Here is a 26,781-nt window from a genome sequence, read left to right on the forward strand (position 1 = left end):
AAGAGAAACATTTTGATCAAGTACGCAGAACCAGTAGAAAAATTTTGAATTTTTTTCTTTTTCCCCTTCTGGGCTTTGGGTATGTTTTTCCTATCGCAGTAAATGAGGTTGAATGTGTATAATTTTAGAAGAGCTGTGTGTGTGTGTAGGTGTGTACATACGCATACAGTTTATATGGTAAATTATGTATACTTTTTTGTGCCGGTGTGTAATATGTGTGTACACATAAGGCATATATACATAGAATATTATATTTTGAATGTTCAGTAATAGTAAATAGATAGAGAAATTGTATCTCTGAGGCGAGGAGAGGCCAGGCACCCAAACCCTTGATGTGAGTGATGTCAAGTTGGCCCCCTTTAAGCCAGTCACATGACCTTTAAGCCACCCCAGTCACATGATTGTCAAGCCACTCCCACTTGGTCACGTGGCCGGCAAGCCACCCCCACAAAATAACCACGGCCACAGCGTGGTAGTAAAATTTTTTGCAGCCCTTCACTGGTTCAGCTATGTAGAAAACCGTAATGGGGTTTGTTTGGCATTGGCTTAGCATGATATGTGCTTGTCAGTTTTTATTTATTTATTAGATTTCTTTGCTGCTCATTTTGCCTTGTGATTTTTAAAGAAAGAGTTATGACTTGGTAGTTTAGGACCCTCAGTGCTGCTGTGGTTAGAATACAGTAATGTAAGCTACTTCTGCTGATCACCTGGCAGATCAAATCTCAGTAGGCTCAAGGTTGACTCAGCCTTCCATCCTTCCAAAGTTGGTAAAATGGGGGCCCTGAGGGCTGGGGGCAATATGCTTACTCTTTGTAAGCCACTTAGGGCTGTAAAGCACTATGAATGCAGCTGCGAGAGCAATCATGGGCTTTCCCAAATATGCCCATGTTACACCAACACTCCGCAGTCTGCATTGGTTGCCGATCAGTTTCCCGTCACAATTCAAAGTGTTGGTTATGACCTATAATGCCCTTCATGGCACCGGACCAGATTATCTCAGGGACCGCCTTCTGCTGCACGAATCCCAGTGATCAGTTAGGTCCCACAGAGTGGGCCTTCTCTGGGTCCCGTCAACTAAACAATGTCGTTTGGCGGGACCCAGGGGAAGAGCCTTCTCTGTGGCGGCCCTGGCCCTTTGGAACCAACTCCCCCCAGAGATTAGAATTGCCCCCACCCTCCTTGCCTTTCGTAAGCTTCTTAAAACCCACCTCTACCGTCAGGCATGGGGGAACTGAGATATTCCTTCCCCCTAGGCCTTACAATTTACGCATGGTATGTTTGTATGTATGTTTGGTTTTATAATAAGGGGTTTTTTAGTTGTTTAGTATTGGATTGTTACATGCTGTTTTTTATCACTGTTGTTAGCCGCCCCGAGTATGCGGAGAGGAGCGGCATACAAATCCAATAAATAAATAAATACATACATAAATACATAAATAAATAAATAAACGAACGAATGAAGCTATATATAAATTTAAATGCTATTGCTATTGATATTTTACAGGACCCCCCCCCCTTAAGTTGATAAGAGTATCCAGCATATGTCTTCCAAACCAACATTTGTAAAAATGCTGATGGTCATAATTTAACGATTTAAGCATTGTCAGTCTCTGTTTTAGAAAGCACAATGTCACAGCTTTACCTTGGATATCTCTCACTGCCATGATGTAATGATTGTATTTCTGAGTCTGAAATTTCTGCTTGGAACTTGGAATTATTTCAACTTTTAGCAATTCTTTCAAGAGTGCAGTTAGATAGTGTTTTTTTTTGTGGTTGGCTCTGGGCCAGCTCCTGCAACAGGGAATTTGGATGTTAGTTTAGGGCAGTGGTTCTCAACCTGGGGGTCAGGGTCCCTTTGGTGGTCGAACGACCATTTTACAGGGGTCGCCTAAGACCATGGGAGAAGACAAATTTCCCATGGTGTTAGGAACTAAAGCTTCTATTCTGGAGCCTTGGAACATATCTTTATAATCCGACCAATCGGGCGTTTACATTGGGGGTGCCCCTCTGACCTTTCTGTCAATCAGCTTAAAGCTCTGTTGGGAGAATTGGTGCTAGACTTATGGTTGAGGGTCACCACAACATGAGGAACTGTATTAAGGGGTCGCGGCATCCCGTTGCTCATTTAATGCATCATAGGTATAGTGATGCCTCTCACCTGCTATCTCTTAGGCACTCTAATTCTGACCGTGGGTCTGAGCATCTTCTGGGAAAACACTAAATCCATTTCTCAAAACAGCTGAACTGACAGATTGCAGTCATGGAGGAGAGCCACAGGGTGAAGTGGGAAAGGAAAGGAGTTTTCCTGAAGGTTCTGCTCAGTATAGACCAGGGGTGCCAAACTCACATCATCATTGGTGGTATCACGTGATGTATTGGGACTTCCCTCCCTCCTTTGCTAAACTGGGCAGGGACAGGGCTAGTACATGACACATCCGCCCTGTAGGCCGCGAGTTTGACACCCCTGGTACAGTGGTACCTCTACTTACGAACTTAATTAGTTCTGTGACCAGGTTCTTAAGTAGAAAAGTTTGTAAGAAGAAGCATTTTTTCCCATAGGAATCAATGTAAAAGCAAATAATGTGTGTGATTGGGGAAACCACAGGGAGGGTAGAGGCCCTGTTTCTTGCCAGGAGATTCCTAGAGAGACCCCATGGATGCTTCTCCCTGCCTTTCCTGGTTACAGTATCAGAGGCTCGGGGTTTGTAAGTAGAAAATGGTTCTTGAGAAGAGGCAAAAAATCTTGGAACACCCGGTTCTTCTCTAAAACCTTCGTAAATAGAGGCATTCTTTGCTAGTGTCCTCTTTGCTAGTGTCCTGGAAGTCAAGCTTTTTCTGAAATGCTCTAGCACTCTTTGAAAAAAAATGATATAGACCAGTGGTTCACAACCTGGCGTTGGGACCCCTTTGGGGGTCGAACAACCATTTCACAGGGTTCGCCTAAGACCCTGGGAAAAGACAAATTTCCCATGGTGTTGGGAACTAAAGCTTCTATTCTGGTACCTTAGAACATATATTTACAATCTGACCAATCAGGCGTTTACAGTGGGGGTATTGCTCTGACCTTCCTGCCAATCAGCTTAAAGCTCTGGCGCTAGACTTATGGTTGGGGGTCACCACAACATGAGGGACTGTATTAAGGGGTCGCAGCATTAGAAAGGTTGAGAACCACTGCTATGGACCTATGTCAGAAGAACGTGGCTCACAAGCTAATGTGATATTTTTGGCTCAACATAGAACAGGAGGGAGCAGCCAGGAATATGAGAGTTTCATCCTCAGCTAGTTCTAAGATGTCACCAAGTGTAGCTGTTTCTCCTCCACCCCATCAAAACCACAGATGATATGGCCATGTGGAAACCTTGTCAGCCAGAAACATCAGAAAACCTATAATATCTCTATGGAGGATAGAACCAGAATTATATAGATAGCAATAGCACTTAGACTGGTATACCACTTTACAGGTATGAAATCCAGCAGGTTCTGACAGGTTCTGGAGAACCAGAAGCAGATATTTTGTATAATTTGGAGAACCGATAGTGGAAGTTTTGAGGAGTTTGAAGAACCGTCAAATATCACCTTTGGCTGGCCCCAGAGTGGGGTGGGAATGAAGATTTTGCAATATCCTTCCCCCCAGCAGTGGGGACGGAATGGAGATTTTGTAGTATCCTTCCCCTGGAATGGGGTGGGAATGGAAACTTTGCAGTATCCTTCCCCTGCCATACCCAGCTAGTGATGCCCACCAAACAACATCAGAGCCGTGGTGGCACAGTGGCTATAGTGCAGCACTGCAAGCTACTTCAGCTAGCTGACCGGAATACCTCCAGGACCGATTTCTGCCGCACGAATCCCAGCGGCTGATACGGTCCCACAGAGTTGGCCATCTCCCGGTCCTGTCGACAAAACAATATTGTCTGGCCGGCCCCAGGGGAAGAGCCTTCTCTGTGGCAGCCCCAGCCCTCTGGAATCAACTCCCCCCAGAGATCAGAACTGCCCCCACACTCCTTGTTTTTCGTAAATTGATTAAGACCAACCTAGATGGCCAGGCATGGGGGAATTGAGACATCTCCCCCAGGCTTATATAGTTTTATGTATGGTATGCTTGTGATGTATGATTTTTAAATGACAGGTTTTTAGATACTTTCTTTTAAATATTAGATTTGTTCCATTGCACATTGGTATTATTATTGTTGTGAGCCGCCCCGAGTCTGTGGAGAGGGGCGGCATACAAATCTAATAAATTATTATTATTAAATTATTATTATTAACTGTAGTTCAGCAGTTCAAATCTCACCACTCGCTCAAGGTTGACTCAGCCTTCCATCCTTCTGAGGTGGGTAAAATGAGGACCCAGATTGTTAGGGGCAATATGCTGATTCTGTAAACCGCTTTGACGGCAGTAAAAGCACTATGAAGCGGCATATAAATCTAAATGCTATTGCCCACCACGCCACGCCACTTTCCAGTGCTTTCTAGTCCTCTCTAAGCAGTTTACAGAGTCAGCATATTTTCCCCAATAATCTGGGTCCTCATTTTACCCACCTCTGAAAGATGGAAGGCTGAGTTAGAACTGGGATGAGTGAAGATGGTTTTAAGTAGCCTCAGTTATAGATTGTGGATGAGATGATGAAGATGACCTTAAAATATTGGTAGGAACATATACTGCTAAAAAAATAAAGGGTACTCTTAAATAACAGAATATAACTCCAAGTAAATCAAACTTCTGTGAAATCAAACTGTCCACTTAGGAAGCAACACTGATTTGACAATCAATTTCATTTTGTTGTCAGCACATTCATCTTTGTACAGAACAAAGTATTCATTGAGAATATTTCATTCATTCAGATCTGGGATGTGTTATTTGAATGTTCCCTTTATTTTTTGAGCAGGGGAGGCATTCTTATAGATTCTTTGACATCAAGCTGTGAAGGCATCACCTCTATTGACGGGTGCTACCTTTGCCAATGGGGTGAAGAACATAAGTATTTAATACAAACAAAGCAATACTTTTATGGCTGCAATTGTAATTTTAAATCTATAGTGGTTTAGTGAATTGCATATAAATAGTAGTTATAGGTTTATTATTTTGTTAATAACATGTTAATTCCTTCAGTGCTAGAGGGAATTCTCAGGTACCTGACACCTGTTCAGGTGTCAGGATATCCCAGAGAATTTACTGCATTGCTTAGTAATGGAAGTTCCAGTCATAAACAGCTCATAAACAGAAGACTACCTGTAAGGTGGCACAGCAGGTATTGAGGGAGATTTAAACATTAAGGATGATGTCATATTTATTCCAGGAGAATAAAGAGAAGGAGGAACACCCTTCTATGGGACTAAACAATAAAGTAAGTTACAATGGGATAGATTGCATTGCAAAGTGTTTAGTTCTGCTGTTGTGGAGAATAGAACAGATGCACAACAGTTTTATTTCAAGGAAGCCTTAATTCAGACCTCAGTTGCAGATTCTGGATTGAAGAAAAGCTTGGGTTAAATTTTACTTCTGATTCTGGGTAGAGCTACGTAAGCATAAATCAGAATGTAGACTTCCTTATTTTAAAGATCCACCACTTATGCTTATAAATGGCTTAGCATATCATATGAACCCAGCTATTCTGGTTATAGTCAATAAATAATTATTAAACAGACCACAGCTTAACGTGTTTTGTAAATACTTTTTGCTGATGAAAAATACGTTTGGTCACCTACCTTTTAAAGATCTCAAGTAGAATTGCAGTAAATTACATACATTCAATAGCAGAATGAAAATAGTTGAATGCAGCTTTAAAAGAATGTTGCATTATATCCAATAGGAAATGGTCATATGCAGCTAGCATGAACATATAAATATCATTACATTCCGATACACAGGTTGTGTGTATTGCAGATCAGTAATTCAGTGCTATTCGTCATAGATAAAGTGCTATCTAATATTTTAGCACTACGCTCATAGTTTAATGTATAATAGTATAACTCGCTATCTCATTGGTGATCCTTGGCTTAGCAAACATTGCTATCTATACTGCTCAAAAAAATAAAGGGAACACTTAAACAACACAATATAACTCCAAGTAAATCAAACTTCTGTGAAATCAAACTGTCCACTTAGGAAGCAACACTGACAATCAATTTCACATGCTGTTGTGCACATTCAACTTTGTACGGAACAAAGTATTCAATGAGAATATTTCATTCATTCAGATCTAGGATGTGTTATTTGAGTGTCCCCTTTATTTTTTTGAGCAGTATATATACCATAGAGCAGTGTTTCCCAACCTTGGCAACTTAAAGATATTTGGACTTCAACTCCCAGAATTCCCCAGCCAGCATTCACTGGCTGGGGAATTCTGGGAGTTGAAGTCCAGATATCTTCAAGTTGACAAGGTTGGGAAACACTGCCATAGAGGACACGGTGGGGTTGGGGGTGAGGATTCTCTTAGTTTCATTTTTCTTCCATTCCATCCAATATCACCAAATTGGTGATATTCTGTAATTCTAATAGGATAGGTGGGGCAAGAGGTAAATTTTGACAGAGGGCTAAACTAGCAAGTTTAATCATTGTTCATACTCATTCCGCAAATGTTTTTTATGAGTATAGAAACATAGAAGACTGACGGCAGAAAAAGACCTCCTGGTCCATCTAGTCTGCCCTTATACTATTTTCTGCATTTTATCTTAGGATGGATCTATGTTTATCCCAGGCATGTTTAAATTCAGTTACTGTGGATTTACCAACCACGTCTGCTGGAAGTTTGTTCCAAGGATCTACTACTCTTTCAGTAAAATAATATTTTCTCATGTTGCTTTTGATCTTTCCCCCCGACTAACTTCAGATTGTGTCCCCTTGTTCTTGTGTTCACTTTCCTATTAAAAACACTTCCCTCCTGGACCTTATTTATCCCTTTAACATATTTAAATGTTTTACAATCAAGTCCCCCCTTTTCCTTCTGTCCTCCAGACTGCTTCCTTGGAATGGTTTGAAAATAGTCCAATCAAAAACTGATTTTTATTTTGAAGCATCAGAAAGAGAGCTGGGTTTCTCTATCCTGATGGTCAGCTGCCGTTCAGAACAATCCATGCAAAATTATGCAAAAGTCATAATTGGTCTTATACCTTTTGTCATTAAAGTCATGGCTTCACAAGGCCTAGCATTAGAACATCAACTGGATATTCAGAACAAGCTGATTGCATTTTTATCTGGGCAATTTCGCTGTCCTTGCTTTTTGCATATTTTTTGCATAATTTTGCATACTTTTGCATGGATTGTTCTATAGATTATTTTGGTTTGTTTATTATTTGATAAAGCCATTATTCCACCGGTAGTAATTTTAAATGTCTGGACTCCAGTAGGCCACTATCATCCAAGTTGTAAATCGGATACCTTTGCAGTGATGGATAATATATCAAGCAAAGCTCAATGATAGTTGCATAGAACTTTACATGACAAGTTACAGAACTTCACCTGTCAATTTTTTTCCTGGTTGCTGGATTATGATGCTGAGATAGGTTATTGCATCCTGCAATAACTTTTTTTGAAAGATGTGTAGTTGTTATTATTTTACAGAATCTACTGTGTACTTTTCTATTAGCCACATTTTCCGTATACATTAGTAGAGATTATGACTTTATTCCCATCCATTAAAATTCTCTCTTTCATTCTATTCAACCCTTGCCTATTCTCATATGCATTTTAAGCCTGTACCTTTGCTATAACAATTTTATATTAAAAAAATTCAACATTTAGTCATTAAAAATTGATGTTCATGAAATAGTTCGCTTAGTCATTTTGGGTTAAATTCTGTCATGTGTTTAACCAGATTCTGAATAGTCTTTCATAGCTGTCACATAAATATTGTTGTGCCTTTGCCCTTTAAAATAGCCCTCAAGTGTTGTTTCCAACCAATCTGTAGGTTCTGGCATATGAGCAGTCAGCTGAGTCATTGGATCTGCTGAGGCACTTCATTAGAAGGACTTATAAAAATATCTTTGAACAAGTAACTTTTTTTTGAAGGACTCATCTTTTGGTTTGACGTTCGTATGAAGCCCGAGTTGCATAATTTCAGAAAATAAGGACGAGTCAGGTAGCCTCATTTCTGACTAATAGATTTTATTAATGGACCTAAGTTTTCATCAGCTACAGCTCACATTCATTCATTAGATGCATAGGGTGGGTAGATTGATGAAGAATTTAAATTGGGATAAAATGGGGGGTGAGGAGAGGAAGATGGGTTGGCTATGCAGATGCAGGTCAAATATCCTTGTCAATTAACAGCTATCTGTGCTAAAACCCCTTGTCTTTATCCTTGGGTAATGATTTGTTGTTCTTCCAAATAAGTTAAGGAAAATCTCAGCACTGCTTGCCTGACGCATTAGAATGGGCTGTCAAACTCACCGTCATCACAGCAGCATCATGTGACATATCATGATTTCTCCCCCTTCGCTAAATCGGGCATGGACATGGTCAGCACATAACGCATCAGGCCCATAGGCTGGGAGTTTGACAACCCTGCAGTAGAACTATCTGAAACTCTAATAACTGCCGATGTGTTGACATTCTTCCTTTTGGCAGAAAAACAGCTGCAATTTTAACAATATATCTGAGTCAATTAAAAGTCAACAAAAGTTTAAAAAAAAATCAATTAAAAGTCAACAAAAATCCTAGGTCTAGAAAGCTTAGAACTACGTCGCCTAAAACACGATCTAAGTATTGCCCACAAGATCATATGCTGCAACGTTCTACCTGTCTGACTACTTCGGCTTCAACCGCAACACCACAGGAGCACGCAACAGATTCAAACTTAATATTAACCGCTCCAAACTTGACTGTAAAAAATATGACTTCAGCAACCGAGTTGTCGAAGCGTGGAACTCATTACCTGACTCAGTAGTGTCAACGCCTAACCCCCAACATTTTTCACTTAGACTATCCACGATTGACCTCTCCAGGTTCCTTAGAGGTCAGTAAGGGCCATGCATAAGTGCACCAGTGTGCCTTCCGTCCCGTCCAATTGTCTCTCCTTATCTCATTTATCTTTTCTTCCTTTCAAATATGTTCACCTATACTTTTATATCTTTTCTTCTATTCTTTTCTTTACTTATATTATTACATATCTTTCTCTTCAATGTGTATTATGTATTGGACAAAATAAATAAATAAATATTAAAACAGGAGAATGAAAGCTATGTTAATACGCGTTGCTTTATATATTTTTCAGGTATCCTGGAATTTATCAGTATAGCAGTCGGCCTGGTCAGCATTCGAGGGGTAGACAGTGGACTTTATTTGGGAATGAATGAAAAAGGAGAATTATACGGCTCGGTAAGTATTTTGCAGTTACCTCGTCAGTTTTGATTATTTTTGTGTCTAATGGGCTTCTTTTAAAATATATTACTCCACCATATCATCAGCAATTATGTAACATCATTAGGAAGAAACCCAAATCTATCAATATTTCCAATTTTATTTAATTCAGTTTTGGTGAATCTTAGATTTTATTTAAAGAAAGGTACACATTTTTGTATGCACTTCTGTGCTCAGAATTTGATTTTTAAGCAATATTAATGTAATCTGCTTTATGTGTAGGTAATCTACAGTTAAATTCACAGTCTAAGACTGCTGGAAATTTAACAATTCAAGACTATTATTACTATTATTATGCTGTAAAACTAGGTATTGGGGTAGGAGAACTGAATTATAAAAGGAATAATTGAATTTTATTTTAAATCTTTATCAAGACATAAAATGTACTAGTTAACTTTGTTTCTTTCTACCACTCAATATTTCTGCCATGACAATTTTATATGGATATAATAATAATAATAATAATAATAATAATAATAATAATAATAATAATTTATTTGATTTGTATGCCACCCATCTCCGAAGACTCGGGGCGGCTCACAACAACATAAACAGTGTACAAATCCAATTTTAAAAAAATACAATTTAAAACCCTTATAATAAAATAATCACACAATCCAATCAAACCATACACCAACCTTGACAATTGGGGTGTGTGTTAATTTCCCCATGCCTGGCGGCAAAGATGAGTTTTTAATAAGTTACGAAAGGCAAGGAGGGTGGGGGCAGTCCTAATCTCTGGGGGGAGTTGGTTCCAGAGGGCCGGGGCTGCCACAGAGAAGGCCCTTCTGAGTCCCGCCAGACGTCAATGTTTAGTCGACGGGACCTGGAGAAGGCCAACTCTCTGGAACCTAATCGGCCGCTGGCATTCGTGCGGCAGAACACAAAAATATAGGCTGCTTTGAACTCTGGAGGAAATGGGGTATATAAAAGTAATAAATACATTAATAAATAAGATCTTACTAGTAACTATTGCTATTAGTGATTGATAAATATGATAATCAGGTTGTATTTGCACTGTCATGAGCTGCTGTTTGTGTTATTTCATCTATAGGGTTATACTGGTATATCACTTGGATAGTATCACATCGCAGCTATCTTTCTTAGGTGTAGATAAAAACTTCTATAAATCAAAATTAATTCCTGGTGATTACCTGAAAATATTCCTGCAATTCTCAAAAATAATAAAGATTTATATTCCATTCCATTTCTGAGCTGTTTTTCCAATTTCCCAATATTTGCCTATAAGCCTAAAATTTGCTAATGATTGATATATCAGGAAAACCAGACTCAATCTTGTTTGCTTTTTCAAAAACAGGTGAGGAATACACTAGATTTATAATTCCTGCACTGTTTGCAAAGCTTTTACATGGCATATAAATAAACATTGGTAGGATTTGATACAGCAGAATATTTAGAAATTCTAAGTCATTCCAATCCCTATGGAACAATTATAAGTTGAATGGCACCTAATAGCTATGCAGGAGCCTGTTGCATTTGGGGGACATGGTAAATGGAAACTGCATCTCCAGAATCCCATCAGGACCATAATCTTAACTTCCAAAGCCTTACATAAGCAGTTGCTTAATATTTCTGTTAGAGCTATCTGTCCTCCTTTCAAAGCTTCATAACCAGATAAAGCAAGTGATGTCACTGGCATACAGCCATAATAAACGATCCTTGGGGGGAATAATGCTCTTTTATTCAGAAAAAAAAGGGTCCCACTTCACCTTGTATCTTTTTCTTCCTCTGCTTTAGAAAGTTAGTAAATATTTATAGTTGAAGATGAACTGTCAGTGCTTATTACATATCAGAAAGGCACAATGGGCGGTGGGGGGGGGGAGGGAGCAGAATGCTGAAGCAAATTACTTACTACTGGTGTGGGTGAAAAACCTCTTTCTTTCTATCCCCTCCTTCCCACTCTCTCACACACACTATGAAGAGTGCAAGCTATTAGCCCGGAATATTTATTTATTTATTTATTTATTTATTTAGTTAGTTAGTTAGTTAGTTAGTTAGTTAGTTAGTTAGTTAGTTAGTCCAATACACAAAGAGGGTTTAGTGGGTATATATCTATATACACATAGTAAAATACATGATGAAGGTTATAGAGGAGATACTCATAGTAAAATATATCTATGAAAGAATAGAAAAGAAGATACAGTGATCCCCCGGGTATTGCGATCCCGATCATTGCGAAACGGCTATATGGCGATTTTTGAACCCGGAAGTAAAAACACCATCTGCGCATGCGCGCCCTTTTTTCTATGGGCACCCATGCGTAGATGGCGCCGGGCAGATCAGCTGCTGGGCGGCTTCCCTGGGTCTTCCCCCTCTTGCTGGCGGGAGGGCGAGCGGCGGGCATCAGCGAGGAGTTTCCCCACCGCCCACGCAAACTCCTCGCTGCTGCCACGCCCGCCGCTTGTCTTGTCCGCCGCCTGCCTGCCCGCTCGCCCGCCGCTCGCCCGCCCTTCGCCCGCCCACGCCGTTCACTCGCGCCACTTCCCAGCTGAGTCCTGAAGCGAATTGGCTTCAGGACTCAGCTGGGAAGCGGCGCGAGTGAGCGGCGCGAGCGAACGGCTTGTCCGCCGCCTGCCTGCCCGCACGCCCGCCGCTCGCCCGCCCTTCGCCCGCCCACGCCGTTCGCTCGCGCTGCTTCCCAGCTGAGTCCTGAAGCGAATTGGCTTCAGGACTCAGCTGGGAAGCGGCGCGAGCGAGCGCAGATGGTGTTTTTACTTCCGCAGCGCTACTTCGCGAAAACCCGATCATTGCTAGGGGTCCTGGAACGGAACCCTCGCAATGATCGGGGGATCACTGTATAGTAATAGAACATATCAATGAAAGAATATAAGAAGAGATATAGGAATAGAAGAAAGGTATAGGAGATATAGGAGAGCAATAGGACAGGGGACGGAAGGCACTGTAGGGCACTTGTACTCGCCCCTTACTGACCTCTTAGGAACCTGGATAGGCCAACCGTAGATAATCTAAGGGTAAAGTGTTGGGGATTTGGGGATGACACTATGGAGTCCGTGATGTCATTATGTACCATGATGTTTCTGTAGATAAAACGGGTTGTAAAAGTTAGTTAGTTAGTTAGTCCAATACACAATGAGGGTTTTAGTGGGTATATATATATACATAGTAAAATACATTATGATGATGAACTTTTAAGACTTGTGGACTTCAACTCCCAGAATTCCTGAGCCAGCTTTGCTTTGCTGACAGCTTTGCTGGCTGAGGAATCCTGGGAGTTGAAGTCCAAAAGTCTTGGAGAACAATGTTTCTCAAATAGGGAAACACAATTCTAGAAAACTAGTATAGGTGGCAAGGAAATACAAATGTAAGTTGGGAGAAATTGATGTGGCATGGAAGGGACATTTGGAAAAGCAGCTGGCTGAATTGTGGGTCTTCCATAGACCAACTGTGGAATAGCATGGATTGTGTTCTGGTTATTCTGGAGACCAGAATAAAAGATGCATTGTTTCAGCTCCAGATTTGTGCTCTTGTGTCCAGTTGAAACCAAAAATTGGGCTGAAAGGCCTGAGGTCCGATTCAGTGTTTTCCCCCCACAATAACTGAAAACTATATTTGAGGAACTCTGAGATCTAGTCCTCTTACCATTATTTCTATTTCTATACATTTCTGTATAGAAATATCCCACATATAGTTCTATTTCTATACATTTTTATTACATACATATAATTCACTTCTATTTATATGCATCCTATAGTATTGTACTTATTTTTTTCCTCTCCGGGTCCCGTCGACTAAACAATGTCGTTTGGCGGGCCCCAGAGGAAGAGCCTTCTCTGTGGCGGCCCCGGCCCTCTGGAACCAACTCCCCCCGGAGATTAGAACTGCCCCCACCCTCCCTGTCTTTCGTAAACTACTCAAGACTCATTTATACCGCCAGGCATGGGGGAGTTGAGATAGCTCTTCCCCCTAGGCCATTACAAGTTATGCATGGTATGTTTATGTGTATGTTTGGTTTTATAATAAGGGTTTTTAGTTGTTTTTTTATTATTGGATTGTACATGTTGTGTTTATTATTGTTGTTAGCCGCCCCGAGTCTACGGAGAGGGGCGGCATACAAATCCAATAAATAATAATAATAATAATAATAATAATAATAATAATAATAATAATAATTATTATTATTATTATTTCTATTTCCCTTATAATTATTTATGTTTGGTGCCATTTAGTAACTTCTTTGTTGTTTCTGTTACTTTGTTCTCTTATTTTCTATCTCTCTTCTTTAACAACTCATACCACTTTCCCCATAATTTATAGTATTCTGTTTGCTCTTTTTCTTGTATTTCCTTTGTAAGTTTGTCCATTTCGGCATAGTCTTTTCTAATCCAATTTTCTTCTGATGGCATATGTTTATTTTTCCAATTTTGAGCGAATATTATTCTTGCAGCGTGTTAGGACATGATTCTTAAGTAGCAATGTCTATCTTACGTGGACCAAGGCTTAGATGCTCTGCCTTAATTCTACTTGTGTTGTAGATAAGATGTTGTGTCATTAGTATAAAGAAGGACCGCCAGTTTAGTGGGATGAAGTTCATTATTAAAAGTTTGACTCGTGGAGTTAAAACGGAAAATGTGGGGCTAGAATGCACGTTTGCCTCATTCCTTATTCAATAGGAATTAGTACAGGCAGGCAGGCAGAGGAGAAATTGCTTTGTGCTGGCATGAAGTTACGTAATTGTGTTATCAAAAGAAGTACAGTAGCATTCAATCAAGTAAGGAGAACTAAATCAATTAAAGACCACACTTAGTCTCTGATTCTTCGACTTACAGCAGTTCATTTAGTGACTGTTCAAAGTTACGACGACACTGGGAAAAGTGACTTAGCAGTGTTTTTCAGAATTACAACCTTTGCATCATCCCCACGATCATGTTATCAAAATTCATACACTAGACACTATGGCATACCTGAAGTGCTAAAGGAGAAGGATATTAATTTAATAAGGTCTTAAAGGAAATTAAGCTTGAATTCAATTAGAAGAAAATTAGATACCTAGATGACAAAATTAGAGGTCAAGGTTGGGGGGGGTTTGGATTGACACTGGAAATAATTAATTTGGAACTAATAAATTTTGGGGGGAGATTAATTATAATGTACTAACTCGATACTGTTTTTATTATAATATGAAAATATTTCCAAATGTATTGAAAAAGTTTGTATGATGAAAAATAAAAAAAAAATTACCAACCCCCCCCCCCAAAGAAATTCAGACACTTGACAACTGGTTCATATTTATGACGGTTGCAGTGTCATGTGATCCAGCGAGAGGCTGCCTGCCCCCTGTGCTACCAGTCCGGTTGTGGCGGCGGGTGCTCACGCATCTGGCCCGAGATTCAGCTTCTGTTCCTGTGTGCAGAAGTTTAGACAACTTACAACTCCTCCGTTCCAACTTAATTATAGTTCATAAAATCATATACCAAAATGTCCTACCTGTTAACGACTACTTCACCTTCAACCACAACAACACACGAGCACGAAATCGATTTAAATTAAATGTCAACCGCTCCAAACTTGACTGCAAAAAATACGACTTCAGCAACAGAGTAATCAATGCCTGGAATGCACTACCTGATTCTGTGGTTTCTACTTTTAACTCCAAAACCTTTAACCTTAGACTATCTACAATTGACCTCTCGCCCTTTCTAAGAGGTCTGTAAGGGGCGTGCATAAGCGCACCACTGTGCCTACCGTCCCTGTCCTATTGTCTTCTTTTGTTTCTTTTTATCATTACTTATCTAATGTTTTATTTGTACAAATTACCACCCTATAATTGTTTGAATAAATAAATAAATAAATAAATAAATCTCGCTTGGAGGCACGCATGGAGGCACTAAACAATGTCGTCTGGCAGGACCCAGGGGAAGAGCCTTCTCTGTGGCGGCCCCGACCCTCTGGAACCAGCTCCCCCCAGAGATTAGGATTGCCCCCACCCTCCTTGCCTTTCGCAAACTTCTTAAAAACCACCTATGCCATCAGGCATGGGGGAACTGAGACTTCTCCCCCTGGCCTATATAATTTATGAATGGTATGTTTGTGTGTGTGCCTTGTTTTTTTTAAATAAGGGGTTTTTAGAGACTTTTTAATATTAGATTTGTGATACATTATTTTTTGTTATTGTTGTGAGCCGCCCCGAGTCTGCGGAGAGGAGTGGCATACAAATCTAATAAATAAATAAATAAATAAAATAAATACCCAGGGGTGAAATTCTAAATTTTCCCCTACCGGTTCCGTGGGCATGGCTTGGTGGGCATGGCGGGGGAAGGATATTGCAAAATCTCCATTCCCACCCCACTCTGCAGCCAGCCAGAGGTGGTATTTGCTGATTCTCTCTGAACCACTCAAATTTTCTCAAATTACCAGTTCTCTAGAACCTATTAGGTCCAAGAGTCCTGCCAAAACAAAACGGTGCCATTGAGAAATACAGCTGTACTTATGTAATATATTCATTGTTTCATAGTATAAATTGCTTTTACAACATAACATAGGAAAAATGTGTAAATTGGCCATATTGTTTCCTAATTGTGTGACAAGATTGAAAACAACTATTGGCTATCTGAAGTATTTTAACTCTGAAATCAAGTTACTCAAATTAAAACAAAGCTAGCAAAACAAGCTAGCACTCAAATTTATAAAGTCAATGTTGCTTAATAGCTACTGCAGTGTTAAACAAATCTTTAAATGCATTGAAACCAAATGCTTGCAACTGGATTATTTTACTAATGAAATTGGTTCAGTACGTTTTAAATCTGAGTTGGTATCTTTCCTTCCTCAGTTAATTTTGCAAAAGGTACCTTATGGACATTTTAATACCATGTTGAAGTACAGAAGCTTTTTGTTGTTGTTGACGATGAAATGTATACAAAGCTTAATTAAATACTTGGCAATGATGTGTTTGGGCCATATGCTGTGGAAATTCCTATTTCCACTGGTGGGGCTTGCATAGGAAAAATGCCTGGGGTATTGTCCCCCAAGGCTTCAAGAATTGGCTTGAAATGCTGCTAATAGAAGATGGGCTTTACTTCTAAACTGCAATGCAATGAAAAGTGGTTGTAATGTAATTCCATTAATTTCAATGAAATGTATCATCTAATATTCATGATCCTTTAGAGTCTTGTTGACATTGGCATCATTAATACCTACATTTTATTAACTGTGAACAGGGGCGCAAATAGTCTGGTTATGGTTTGGAGCAGTGGTGAAATCCAGGTTTTTTTACTATCGTTTCTGTGGGCGTGGTTTCATGGGCGTGATTTTGTGTGCGTGGTGTAGCTTGGTGGGTAAAATACTGCAAAATCCCCATTCCCTCCCTACTCTGGGGCAGCTAGAGGTGACATTTGCCAGTTGTCCAAACTACTCAAAATGTCCACTGCCGGTTCTCTGGACTACAGTGTTCTCGTGCCACTTCGCGGTTCACCTTTCCCGGACTCGGTGCATCGTGGGTTTTTATAAAAAAAAATTTAAAAAATATTTTTTATTATTTTCAAAAAAGGACAAACAAAGACATACAACATTAAACATTTAAGGAGCTGCCATTGCTCCGTTTGTTGTAGAAGTCTAACTAATACAGAATATAAAAAAATCTGACTGTTACCAGATCTATGCAGAAGTACCACATTTGTGAGTTACATTCTTGTTAAATTTAATTCTATATTTTTAATATTAAACTTGTTAATTAAATTTCTTTGTATTTCAAAAAGTTATATACTTATATATGTATATATATTTAAAAAGAGAAATAAACAAATTATTAGTAATACAGAGAAAAGAGAAAATAAATACTTCTAAGTTAGTTATAATGTAAACTATTTCATTCTATCTTATAATTCTTCAAATAGTCATTTGTTCTTATATATTTAATTTTTAATACTATTTTTAACATTCCACCAATCATATACTTTATCCCATATTTTATAAAATATCAATGGAAAAAATATATCACGGATTTTCGCTACTTCACGGGTTTGCTGCGGAACTCGCCCGCCTGAGACGCTACTTGCCTACATGTAAACAACACACGATTGGTTGATTGATGGAGAAGTGACCAACCAGAGAGTGCTGCTTTGTATCCCAGAGCCTGATTGGCTCAGTACAGTAGTACATTGTTTACTTTTTGTCTGTGCGCAGCTTCCCCATCTCTGAGTCAGCTCCTATCCTCGGCCATTTCATGTAGAGCATCGTTTCATCGCGTAGTTTTAGGAATTCAAAATATTTTATAGTAAGTGTAAAGGAGGAGGGTTTATAAAGCCTTAGAATAGTGTATAAATACTTAAATAAATATTGCGTCCCTACTTCATGGATTTCCATTTATCGCGGGTGGTCCTGGTATGTAACATCCACGATAAACGAGGGAACACTGTACATTGGTACTTCTACCCAAGAACGCCTCTACTTACTTACAAACCTTTCTAGATAAGAATCGGGTGTTCAAGATTTTTTTGCCTCTTCTCAAGAACCATTTTCCACTTACAAACCTGAGCCTCCGAAACTGTAACTGGAAAAGGCAGGGAGAAGCCTCCGTGGGGCCTCTCTAGGAATCTCCTGGGAGGAAACAGGGCTGGAAAAGGCAGGGAGAAGCCTCCATGGGGCCTCTCTAGGAATCTCCTGGGAGGAAACAGGGCTGGAAAAGGCAGGGAGAAGCCTCCGTGGGGCCTCTCTAGGAATCTCCTGGGAGGAAACAGGGCTGGAAAAGGCAGGGAGAAGCCTCCGTGGGGCCTCTCTAGGAATCTCCTGGGAGGAAACAGGGCTGGAAAAGGCAGGGAGAAGCCTCCATGGGGCCTCTCTAGGAATCTCCTGGGAGGAAACAGGGCCGGAAAAGGCAGGGAGAAGCCTCCATGGGGCCTCTCTAGGAATCTCCTGGGAGGAAACAGGGCCTCCACCCTCCCTGTGTTTTCCCCAATCGCACACATTATTTGCTTTTACATTGATTCCTATGGGAAAACTAACTTCTTACAAACCTTTCTACTTAAGAACCTGGTCACGGAATGAGTTAAGTTCGTAAGTAGAGGTACCACTGTACTCAAAATTTCCGCTTCTGGTTCTCCAGAACCTGTCAGAACCTGCTGGAATTTACCCCCGATCTTGAATCAGTGTATATTTTCCTATACTCCTGGGTTCTTGAAGCCCATGCCAACAAATAGTGCTGAAAGTACTGGCTTATTTCAACTACTATAGTGGTACAGGGTTAAAAGGCTGGGGGCTGGTGGTATACTGGGTGCCAAAGCTGCAGAAGCGATGCTGGATGCTGACACTGCAGTACTGAGATTCGCAAATGACACATGTGTCCATTAGCAAATATAGACTGTGCCGAAATAGTTTATTGTTGTAAATTCCCTCCTCCAGGGTGACAGCCATGCTAGACTTTTAAAGACCTACAGACACTCAGAGAATGTGGTTAGTAAAGTCATGTAAAATGTACGGAGCCATGGAGATGACCTTGGGTAAAAAGATTCAGAAGCCACTGCAAAAAGACAATGTTAGAGGGGGGGGGGAGAGAAATTATTAGGAAAAGACTGAGCTTGATATGATGACGAGAAGGTTAAATAACCAAGAAGAATCAGAATTCTATGATGTTTGGCAAAAGGTATATATTTGGTGGGATACAAAGAAAAAGAGATAATTTTATTGTTATTTTACTTTAAATATATCAGCATTTAGTAGTTATATTGTAGTAGATGATGATTATTCACAATATAAATGTGAACTCCTTTTTTCTTCTTTCGTCTTTTTTTTCTTCCTTTTCTTCCTTTTATTTTAGCTCAATTTAAGTTAGAATTTTAAATTTTTTACATATGTTGCTAAATATTTTAGATATGTTCTTAGTTACAACTTTATAATTGATATTTTCAAATATTTTATAGACGGTGTTAAACAACGACAAGATTTTTTCTTTTCATTTTTTTAATGCTTAAATATAAAGATGACTTCTACTCTGAGCGGAGCGACTGTAGCTCCACTAAGTGTTGCATGTTATGTATGTCATGTTTGTCTATGAAAATTAATAAAAATATTTTTTTTAAAAGAAAAAAAAAAAGGAAAAGACTCACACTGGCTGTTCCCTGATTCCGAGAGGTATAAGAGGGAGGGATGAAACAGTCTTGCAAGAGTCTGTTGCTATGGCTTTTTCATTAAAGTAGAATTTTATGATTTATGACTCAGATTTATGAATTAAACGCTTTTGATATTTTGGGCAAATCTGTTGGATGACAAACTGATTATTCTTTTTTGGGGGGATCCTTCTTGAAACATGCTAGAAGGATCTTTAAAAGACTCCACAAACACAAGCTTTTTGCTACGTTGTAGAAATGTGTGTTTGGTCTACAACGAATGGGTGAATTCAGTTGCAGGATTTCTGCTGAATACATAGAAATGGTTCCTTTAGAACTACAAGCCATGCTTTCACAGCACTTGCCTGAAAATGTGGAGGATCTATACTTTTTATGGTTTTCCTGAAAGTTCATAAATTTGTAGACTGCGTAAGACTCATCTACTAAAGATAGGACATCCATCCATATGGTCTACTCAAAAGCAAACAGCATTTCAGAAATAAATTAATTCCTTCCTTCCTTCCTTCCTTCCTTCCTTCCTTCCTTCCTTCCTTCCTTCCTTCCTTCCTTCCTTCCTGTTGGAAGGGACCTTGTAGGTCATCTAGACCAATCCCCTGCCTCCTCAGGCAAATGGCAGTCCACACTCGCCTTGAAAGTTTCAAGTGTTGGAGCGTTCACAACCTCCACAGGCAAGCTGTTCCATTGGTTGATCGCTCTCACCATCAGAAAGTTCCTCCTTATTTCCAGGTTGAATCTCTCTTTGTCAGCTTCCATCTGCTTTATCCTTCCCATCCCAAAGGAATGCATGCCACCCCACAAGTAAATCATGTCCCTGTAGCAAGAGTAATCTTTTATTTTTTATCCTGACCCAATCCCTCAGCCAATTTATTATTGACGCTTGATAATAGAGCTCAAAGTCAATGAGTCCAAAGCCTCCCTGCTTTCTATTGTCGTGCAGGTACCTTGTTTGGCTCTCTTGTGCTTTAGAAAACAGCCTGACCTCTCTGTGGCAGCCCCTCAAATATTGCAAGACTGCTATCATATCTCCCCTGGTCCTTCTCTTCGCTGGACTATCCATCCCCAGTTCTTGCAACCTCTCTTCATATGTTTTAGTTTCCAGTCTCCTTATCATCCTGGTTGCTCTCTTCTGCACTTTCTCTAGAGTTTCAAATCTTTTTTGAGGCGTGGTGACCAAAACTGAATGAAGTACTCTAGGTGTGGTTTAACTAGGGCTTTATAGAGTGGTATTAGTACCCCCCAGGTCCTAGAATGTATCCCTTTCTTACTGCAATTTAGGATTGTATTGGCCTTTTTGGCTGTCGCTGCACATTGCTGACTCATATTTAGTTGGTTTTCCAACATCTCTCTCGCAGTCACTGCTATTGGGTGCTCAGATAATTCTCATGGTCAAGTGTGAGAGTGGTGGATAGAGATATTTATTGTGGGGGCAATAGCCTAGCTCTGTTAAAAAAGTGCTATTGCTAACATGTTGTAAGCCGCCCTGAGTCTAAGGAGAAGGGCGGCATAAGCATTGAATGAATGAATGAATGAATGAATGAATGAATGAATGAATAAATAAATAAATAAATGTCTTCAACAACCACTATGTAGGACAAACAGGCAAAAGACTAGCAGAACTCAGCCATGAATGCCAACTAGCAATCAAATAACTATTTAATTGCGCAACATACAGACATACTTAATCAAATAATTAATAACAAATAATTCCCTCAACACTGTCAAACGTTTTATTAAGTCTGTACTTCTGTTTCTACTAGTATTTTTCTCAACATTCCTATCACTCTTTTCCTCCCACTTAGGACTGTATGACTGTAACTTGTTGTTTGTATCCTAAGATTTTTATTAATATTGATTTGTTTCTTCATGGCTTATTTGACCCCTATGACAATCATTGAGTTGTACCACATAATTCTTGACAAATCTATATTCTTTTATGTACACTGAGAACATATGCAGCAAGACAAATTCCTTGTGTGTCCAATCACACTTGGCCAATAAAGAATTCTATTCTATTCTATTCTAGTTTCAATTGGGAAGTTGTGACATCATAGGCCAAGTCAAGTCCAAAAAAGTCATTGCATTTCTAGAAGCCTGGTCCTCTTGACAAATTAGCCAACAAGAGACACATAGTCATTAACAACTTCTATAAATATGCAAAAGAGACAACCAACCAGCCAAAAAGGAACAAAAAAACCCCAAGCACCTCTTTAACAGCAATCAGCACCTAGATCAGCCTATATTAACTCCAAAATTACCATCAGACCAACTCTATTATTCCATCTTCTATTATTGGGGAAATCAATACCCCAATCAAGGAATGACCAAATAAGCTAAGAAAACAGTAAACAGCCCAATCAAAGAATCTACAAAAAAAACCCACCAGCAGTGAAAGGACAAGACTTATAAACTGACCGCAATCCACATTCCTTACTAGGACTCATCATTTTGAATAATTAAATGTCTGCAAGGAACCAAAACAAGCTCAAAGAGAACCAAGGACCCCTGGAGTCTTTTATGTTCTGGACAGCCTCAAAGGGCAGGTATAAAAAGAGACACCCAAGCATCTCAATTTGTAGCCCCTTGAAATTGATAATAATAAACAGTCAAAAAACATCCCGGATTTCTTAAAGCCCATCATGGACTATAGCTGAGTCTTTATTCTTATGAATGAGCAGGTAGGAATGCTCTGATCATTCCAGGGAAAGGATTATCCAACCTTTGCTTGAAAGCCTCCACCAAAAAGAGCATCTATGACCCCAGGAGGCAGGCTTCTCTTCCAGTCCTTAACTTGCAGAATACTCAAGAAGAAATTCAATTATTTATAAATAAGAATAGTTTTTATCATCCTCTATTCTCCATTTTCATTATAACATTATTTTTGAATGCTCTTTTTTTGGGTATGTAGAATAATATTGTATGTCAGGGGTGGGCAATTAATTTTGCCATGGGGCCGCATGAGAAATTGGGATGGCTTTAGAGGGCCAGACTAATATAATTAACTCAGTTCTACCCAATACTGTAAAGACCTAGACTCTGGCCTGACCTATACACTCAGACTCACTCTACAGACCCCTAATTGTTTGCTTTATGGCAACACTGTGCAGCACAGTCACTGCGCTGGAGTGTTTGCGTGGTTTCTGTGCTCAGCTGGTCTCGGTAGGCGGCTGGAGCCTGCTCCAGTGCAAGGATGAAAGAGCTCACCGCGTCTGCCGGGACTTCTCCAGTTCCTGCTTTCATCATCAGGAGAGCAGGAACCGGAGGAGTCCCGGCAGATGCGGTGAGCTCTTTCATCCTCACACTGGAGCAGACCCCTACTTCCGCTGACCGGTCACAGATAGCCGGCGGGCCGGTCACAGACAGCAGGCGGGCCGGATGTGGCCCATGGGCCGCCCCTTGCCCAGGTCTGTTGTATGTGATAATATGCAGTGTGCATATGAACTACACAAAATGCATGTGACTACTTGAAAACTGACCTTGAATTGCATGAAAACTAATATAATAATAATAATAATAATAATAATAATAATAATAATAATAATAATAAATTTATTGTCATTGTCAAAACAACGAATTGTCATTGGCAACGAAAGTCCTGTGGCACCCAAAGACCAGTCTCACCAGTATTCATAAAATTTATGGGAGGAATATTTTAAAACACAATTATTTTAAAATCTCCAGTCAATATAATCAATATTCATAAAACCTATGGGAGGAATATTTTAAAACATAATTATTTCAAAATCTCCAGTCAAGTATGGTGAGGTATAGAGTTAAAAATGAAAAAATAAATGATATTGAAAATACCTCTTCCCTAATTTCTTACATTGTCAAGCAAAAACGCTATATTTCTGTATCTTAGTTGTATTATAATGCTCAGGCAGATTTAAAAGTGATGTATCATTCAAAGCAATTAAGCATGAGTCTGGTGGATACACAATACAGCCAAGCTGTATTTTGTGTATCTTCAGCAGTGTCGTGTTTTTAATAGGCAAGACATACAACAGGACCTCAGATGACTGCAGAGTATTGGCATGTTTATAAAAGAGGAAAAATACTGGCCTCAAACCAGAATATTATGCAGGATGACAATGTTCAGTGGTCTAAAGCTGGCTAAACTTCAACCTCTGAAATTATAGTTTTTGAAGCCAACCAAAGGACGATTTTGATGCAACAAATAATTGCAATTCAAAAATAGAAATGAAAATATATGACCTATCATATTAGAGAAAGAGGATAGACTTCAGTAGGTTCCTATAATAAAATATTTAAGCTTAATTTGTGTTGAATCTGCTGGATACATGGAAAAATCAAGGAGTACCCAGAAAGGTAGACAGCCAAAAGTTCCTTTCACAGGCTGGTTACATTTATTTTAATTGAATTCAACAGTCTTCATTGGGTTTATTTCCTAGTAAGCATGCACACGTTTGGAAACGGGAGCAATTAGGAGCCTTTTTACGTAATAAGGACGGAATCTTTTTATTCTCTATTTTAAGAGCAGAATTCCAGATCCCAGGCCTTAGATTTTTGGGGGGAAGCTTTCCCCCATGTGTTTGATGGATTTCATTTGTATTATGAAACTTAGATTTCAGTATATAATGAAGCCTTAAGAGGACAGAAACGTGATGATCAGGTTGTTAGCTTTGATAGCAGTGTTTTTAAGACTGTCTTGTAGAGTTTCATCAGCACCGTATTTTAACAGATATAGTTCATACTAAACCTATACTGAATACCATAGCCAGCAGTACTGTATTTACAGGTAATATCCCACAAGGTGTTTTGTTTTTGTCAGAATCTGAGGTTCAGAAAAGAAGCTAGAGGTATAACAAGCAGGAAGAGGGAGATTATGATCCCGCTATATAGAATGCTGGTGAGACCACATTTGGAATACTGTGTTCAGTTCTGGAGACCTCACCTACAAAAAGATATTGACAAAATTGAACGGGTCCAAAGACGGGCTACAAGAATGGTGGAAGGTCTTAAGCATAAAACATATCAGGAAAGACTTAATGAACTCAATCTGTATAGTCTGGAGGACAGAAGGAAAAGGGGGGACATGATCGAAACATTTAAATATATTAAAGGGTTAAATAAGGTCCAGGAGGGAAGTGTTTTTAATAGGAAAGTGAACACAAGAACAAGGGGACACAATCTGAAGTTAGTTGGGGGAAAGATCAAAAGCAACATGAGAAAATATTATTTTACTGAAAGAGTAGTAGATCCTTGGAACAAACTTCCAGCAGACGTGGTAGATAAATCCACAGTAACTGAATTTAAACATGCCTGGGATAAACATATATCCATCCTAAGATAAAATACAGGAAATAGTATAAGGGCAGACTAGATGGACCAGGAGGTCTTTTTCTGCCGTCAGACTTCTATGTTTCTATGTTTCTATGCTATGAAGCCAAATGAGTTACCCAGCAATAACAAGTCTCTTTGATCTTTATTATCAGATGCTTGTCAAATTCATCTTTTATTTATTTATTTATTTATTCATTCATTCATTCATTTATTTATTTTGTATGCCACTCCTCTGTGTAGACTCGGGGCGGCTCACAACAGTAATAGAAAACAATATACCGTATATACTCGAGTATAAGCCGACCCGAGTATAAGCCGAGGCACCATTTTTTGGCACAAAAACTGGGAAAACTTATTGACCCGAGTATAAGCCGAGGTTAGAAAATGCAGTGGTTACTGGTAACTTATAAAAATGGAAACCAATAAAATTACATTAAATGAGACATCAGTAGATTAAATGTTTTAGAATATTTATTTTAAAGAGGGTAAACAATATTTATTTCAAAGTGGGTAAATAAAAGCAATCTGATATTTACAATAAATTAAATAAAATTAAATAAATTAAAAAGTAAAAAAAGTAGTTCAATCAGCAACCAAGCTAAAACCTATGAGTCAAAATCCCTCAAAACAGGATTTTAGAGACTTAATTTTTCTCTCTATAATCCAATGATAAAGTAGAGAATATGGAATCAACTCCCCCTGGAGAGTAGGACTGCTCCCACCCTCCTTGCCTTTCGCAAAGTCCTGAAAACACACCTATGTCGCCAGGCATGGGGAAACTGACATACCCTTAGCTGCTATGATTTCTGTATGGTTTGTCCGGATTGTATGATTGTTTTTATAAGGGGTTTTTTAAATTGTTTTTTTAATATTGGATTTGTAGATGTATTGCTTGTTGTGAGCCACTCTGAGTCCTTGGAGAGCAGCGGCATACAAATGTAATAAATTGTTGTTGTTATTATTATATTATTATTACTATTATTATTGGAGGTCTTCCAACCCCCTGCTTGGGCAGGAGACCCTACACTACTTCCAACCAATAACCAACAAAGAATCCCTACCCCGGTGAATGGACAGGCCTTGAGGTAGATATACGACTCCTGGCACTTTTGAAACCCTTTTGCAGAATAACCCTTTACTCCTAGTAGTAATGCTTACTCAGGGCCTCTTTTTCACTCCGAGGACCGTTCCCGCGCACATTAGACTGCCATCCCCATTTGCCCCCCCCCCCCCCCGGCCGGTCACAGACCTTTATATTCTGTTTCCTGTATTTTGCTTTTCCTAGGAATTTAATGAAAATGAATAATATTCGGGCCAGGGAAATGAGGAAAGGGGTCGGAAGAAACCCTGGCTGGGACCCTCCTTTTTGTCTTCTGAGCCACCGCAAAGGGTTTTTTGAACATTGATTTTTCGGGGTTTTTTTTCCTATTCAAGCAGAGATTCATCTAATAAAAATCAGGAGTCACTAACAGGGTATTTCCACACACAAAAAAAGAACAAAAATCCCGCACGCCAATCAACCCGTCCAAATTTCGGGCGAGGGTTGATCCCGGTCAGCATGTGCTTCGTGATGCAATTTCAAAGACACATCCATGCAGAAGAGAAGTATTCTCCCCCCTCTCCTTTTTTCTCCCCCCTCACTTGATTTTAACAACAGTTTCACCTGAAAAACCTAAGAAAACAATCACGCAATACCGACAACAAAGCCCCATTTTCACCCACAACCCAACACAATGCAAAAAATAAAACAAAAAACCAACCCACAACACACCAGTAAACTATTCAAACTAACATGTTCCTATATAATTTTGTTATCTAACTGGACCAAAACGTTTGTTACTCAAAATCAAGTTTAAAAAAAAAAGATTTTAAAAAAAGAAACTGGGTTGCGAAGGATGGTTTCCTTCTCTCTCCCCCCCCCCAGGTTGGGCCTCCCTAACCTCTTTATCCGTCGCTTTGTCCACTACTCCCAAAAGCGCGTAGAGGTCCAACTCCAGCAGTTCTTTATCGACCGCCATTTCC

At 39.5% G+C, this 26,781-nt stretch overlaps 1 protein-coding gene across 1 annotated transcript in view; it reads left to right on the forward strand.

The window, feature by feature from the left end:
- The window catches only part of FGF9 (fibroblast growth factor 9), a 69,072-nt gene that overhangs the window by 19,936 nt on the left and 22,355 nt on the right, over positions 1–26,781 (forward strand). Inside the window, exon 2 of the mRNA XM_070751687.1 lies at positions 9,213–9,316. Coding sequence (XP_070607788.1) covers positions 9,213–9,316 — 104 coding nt within the window. The remainder of the gene's footprint in view (positions 1–9,212; positions 9,317–26,781) is intronic.

The sequence above is a fragment of the Erythrolamprus reginae genome, chromosome 4, assembly GCF_031021105.1.
Source record: "Erythrolamprus reginae isolate rEryReg1 chromosome 4, rEryReg1.hap1, whole genome shotgun sequence".
Lineage (NCBI taxonomy): Eukaryota > Metazoa > Chordata > Lepidosauria > Squamata > Dipsadidae > Erythrolamprus > Erythrolamprus reginae.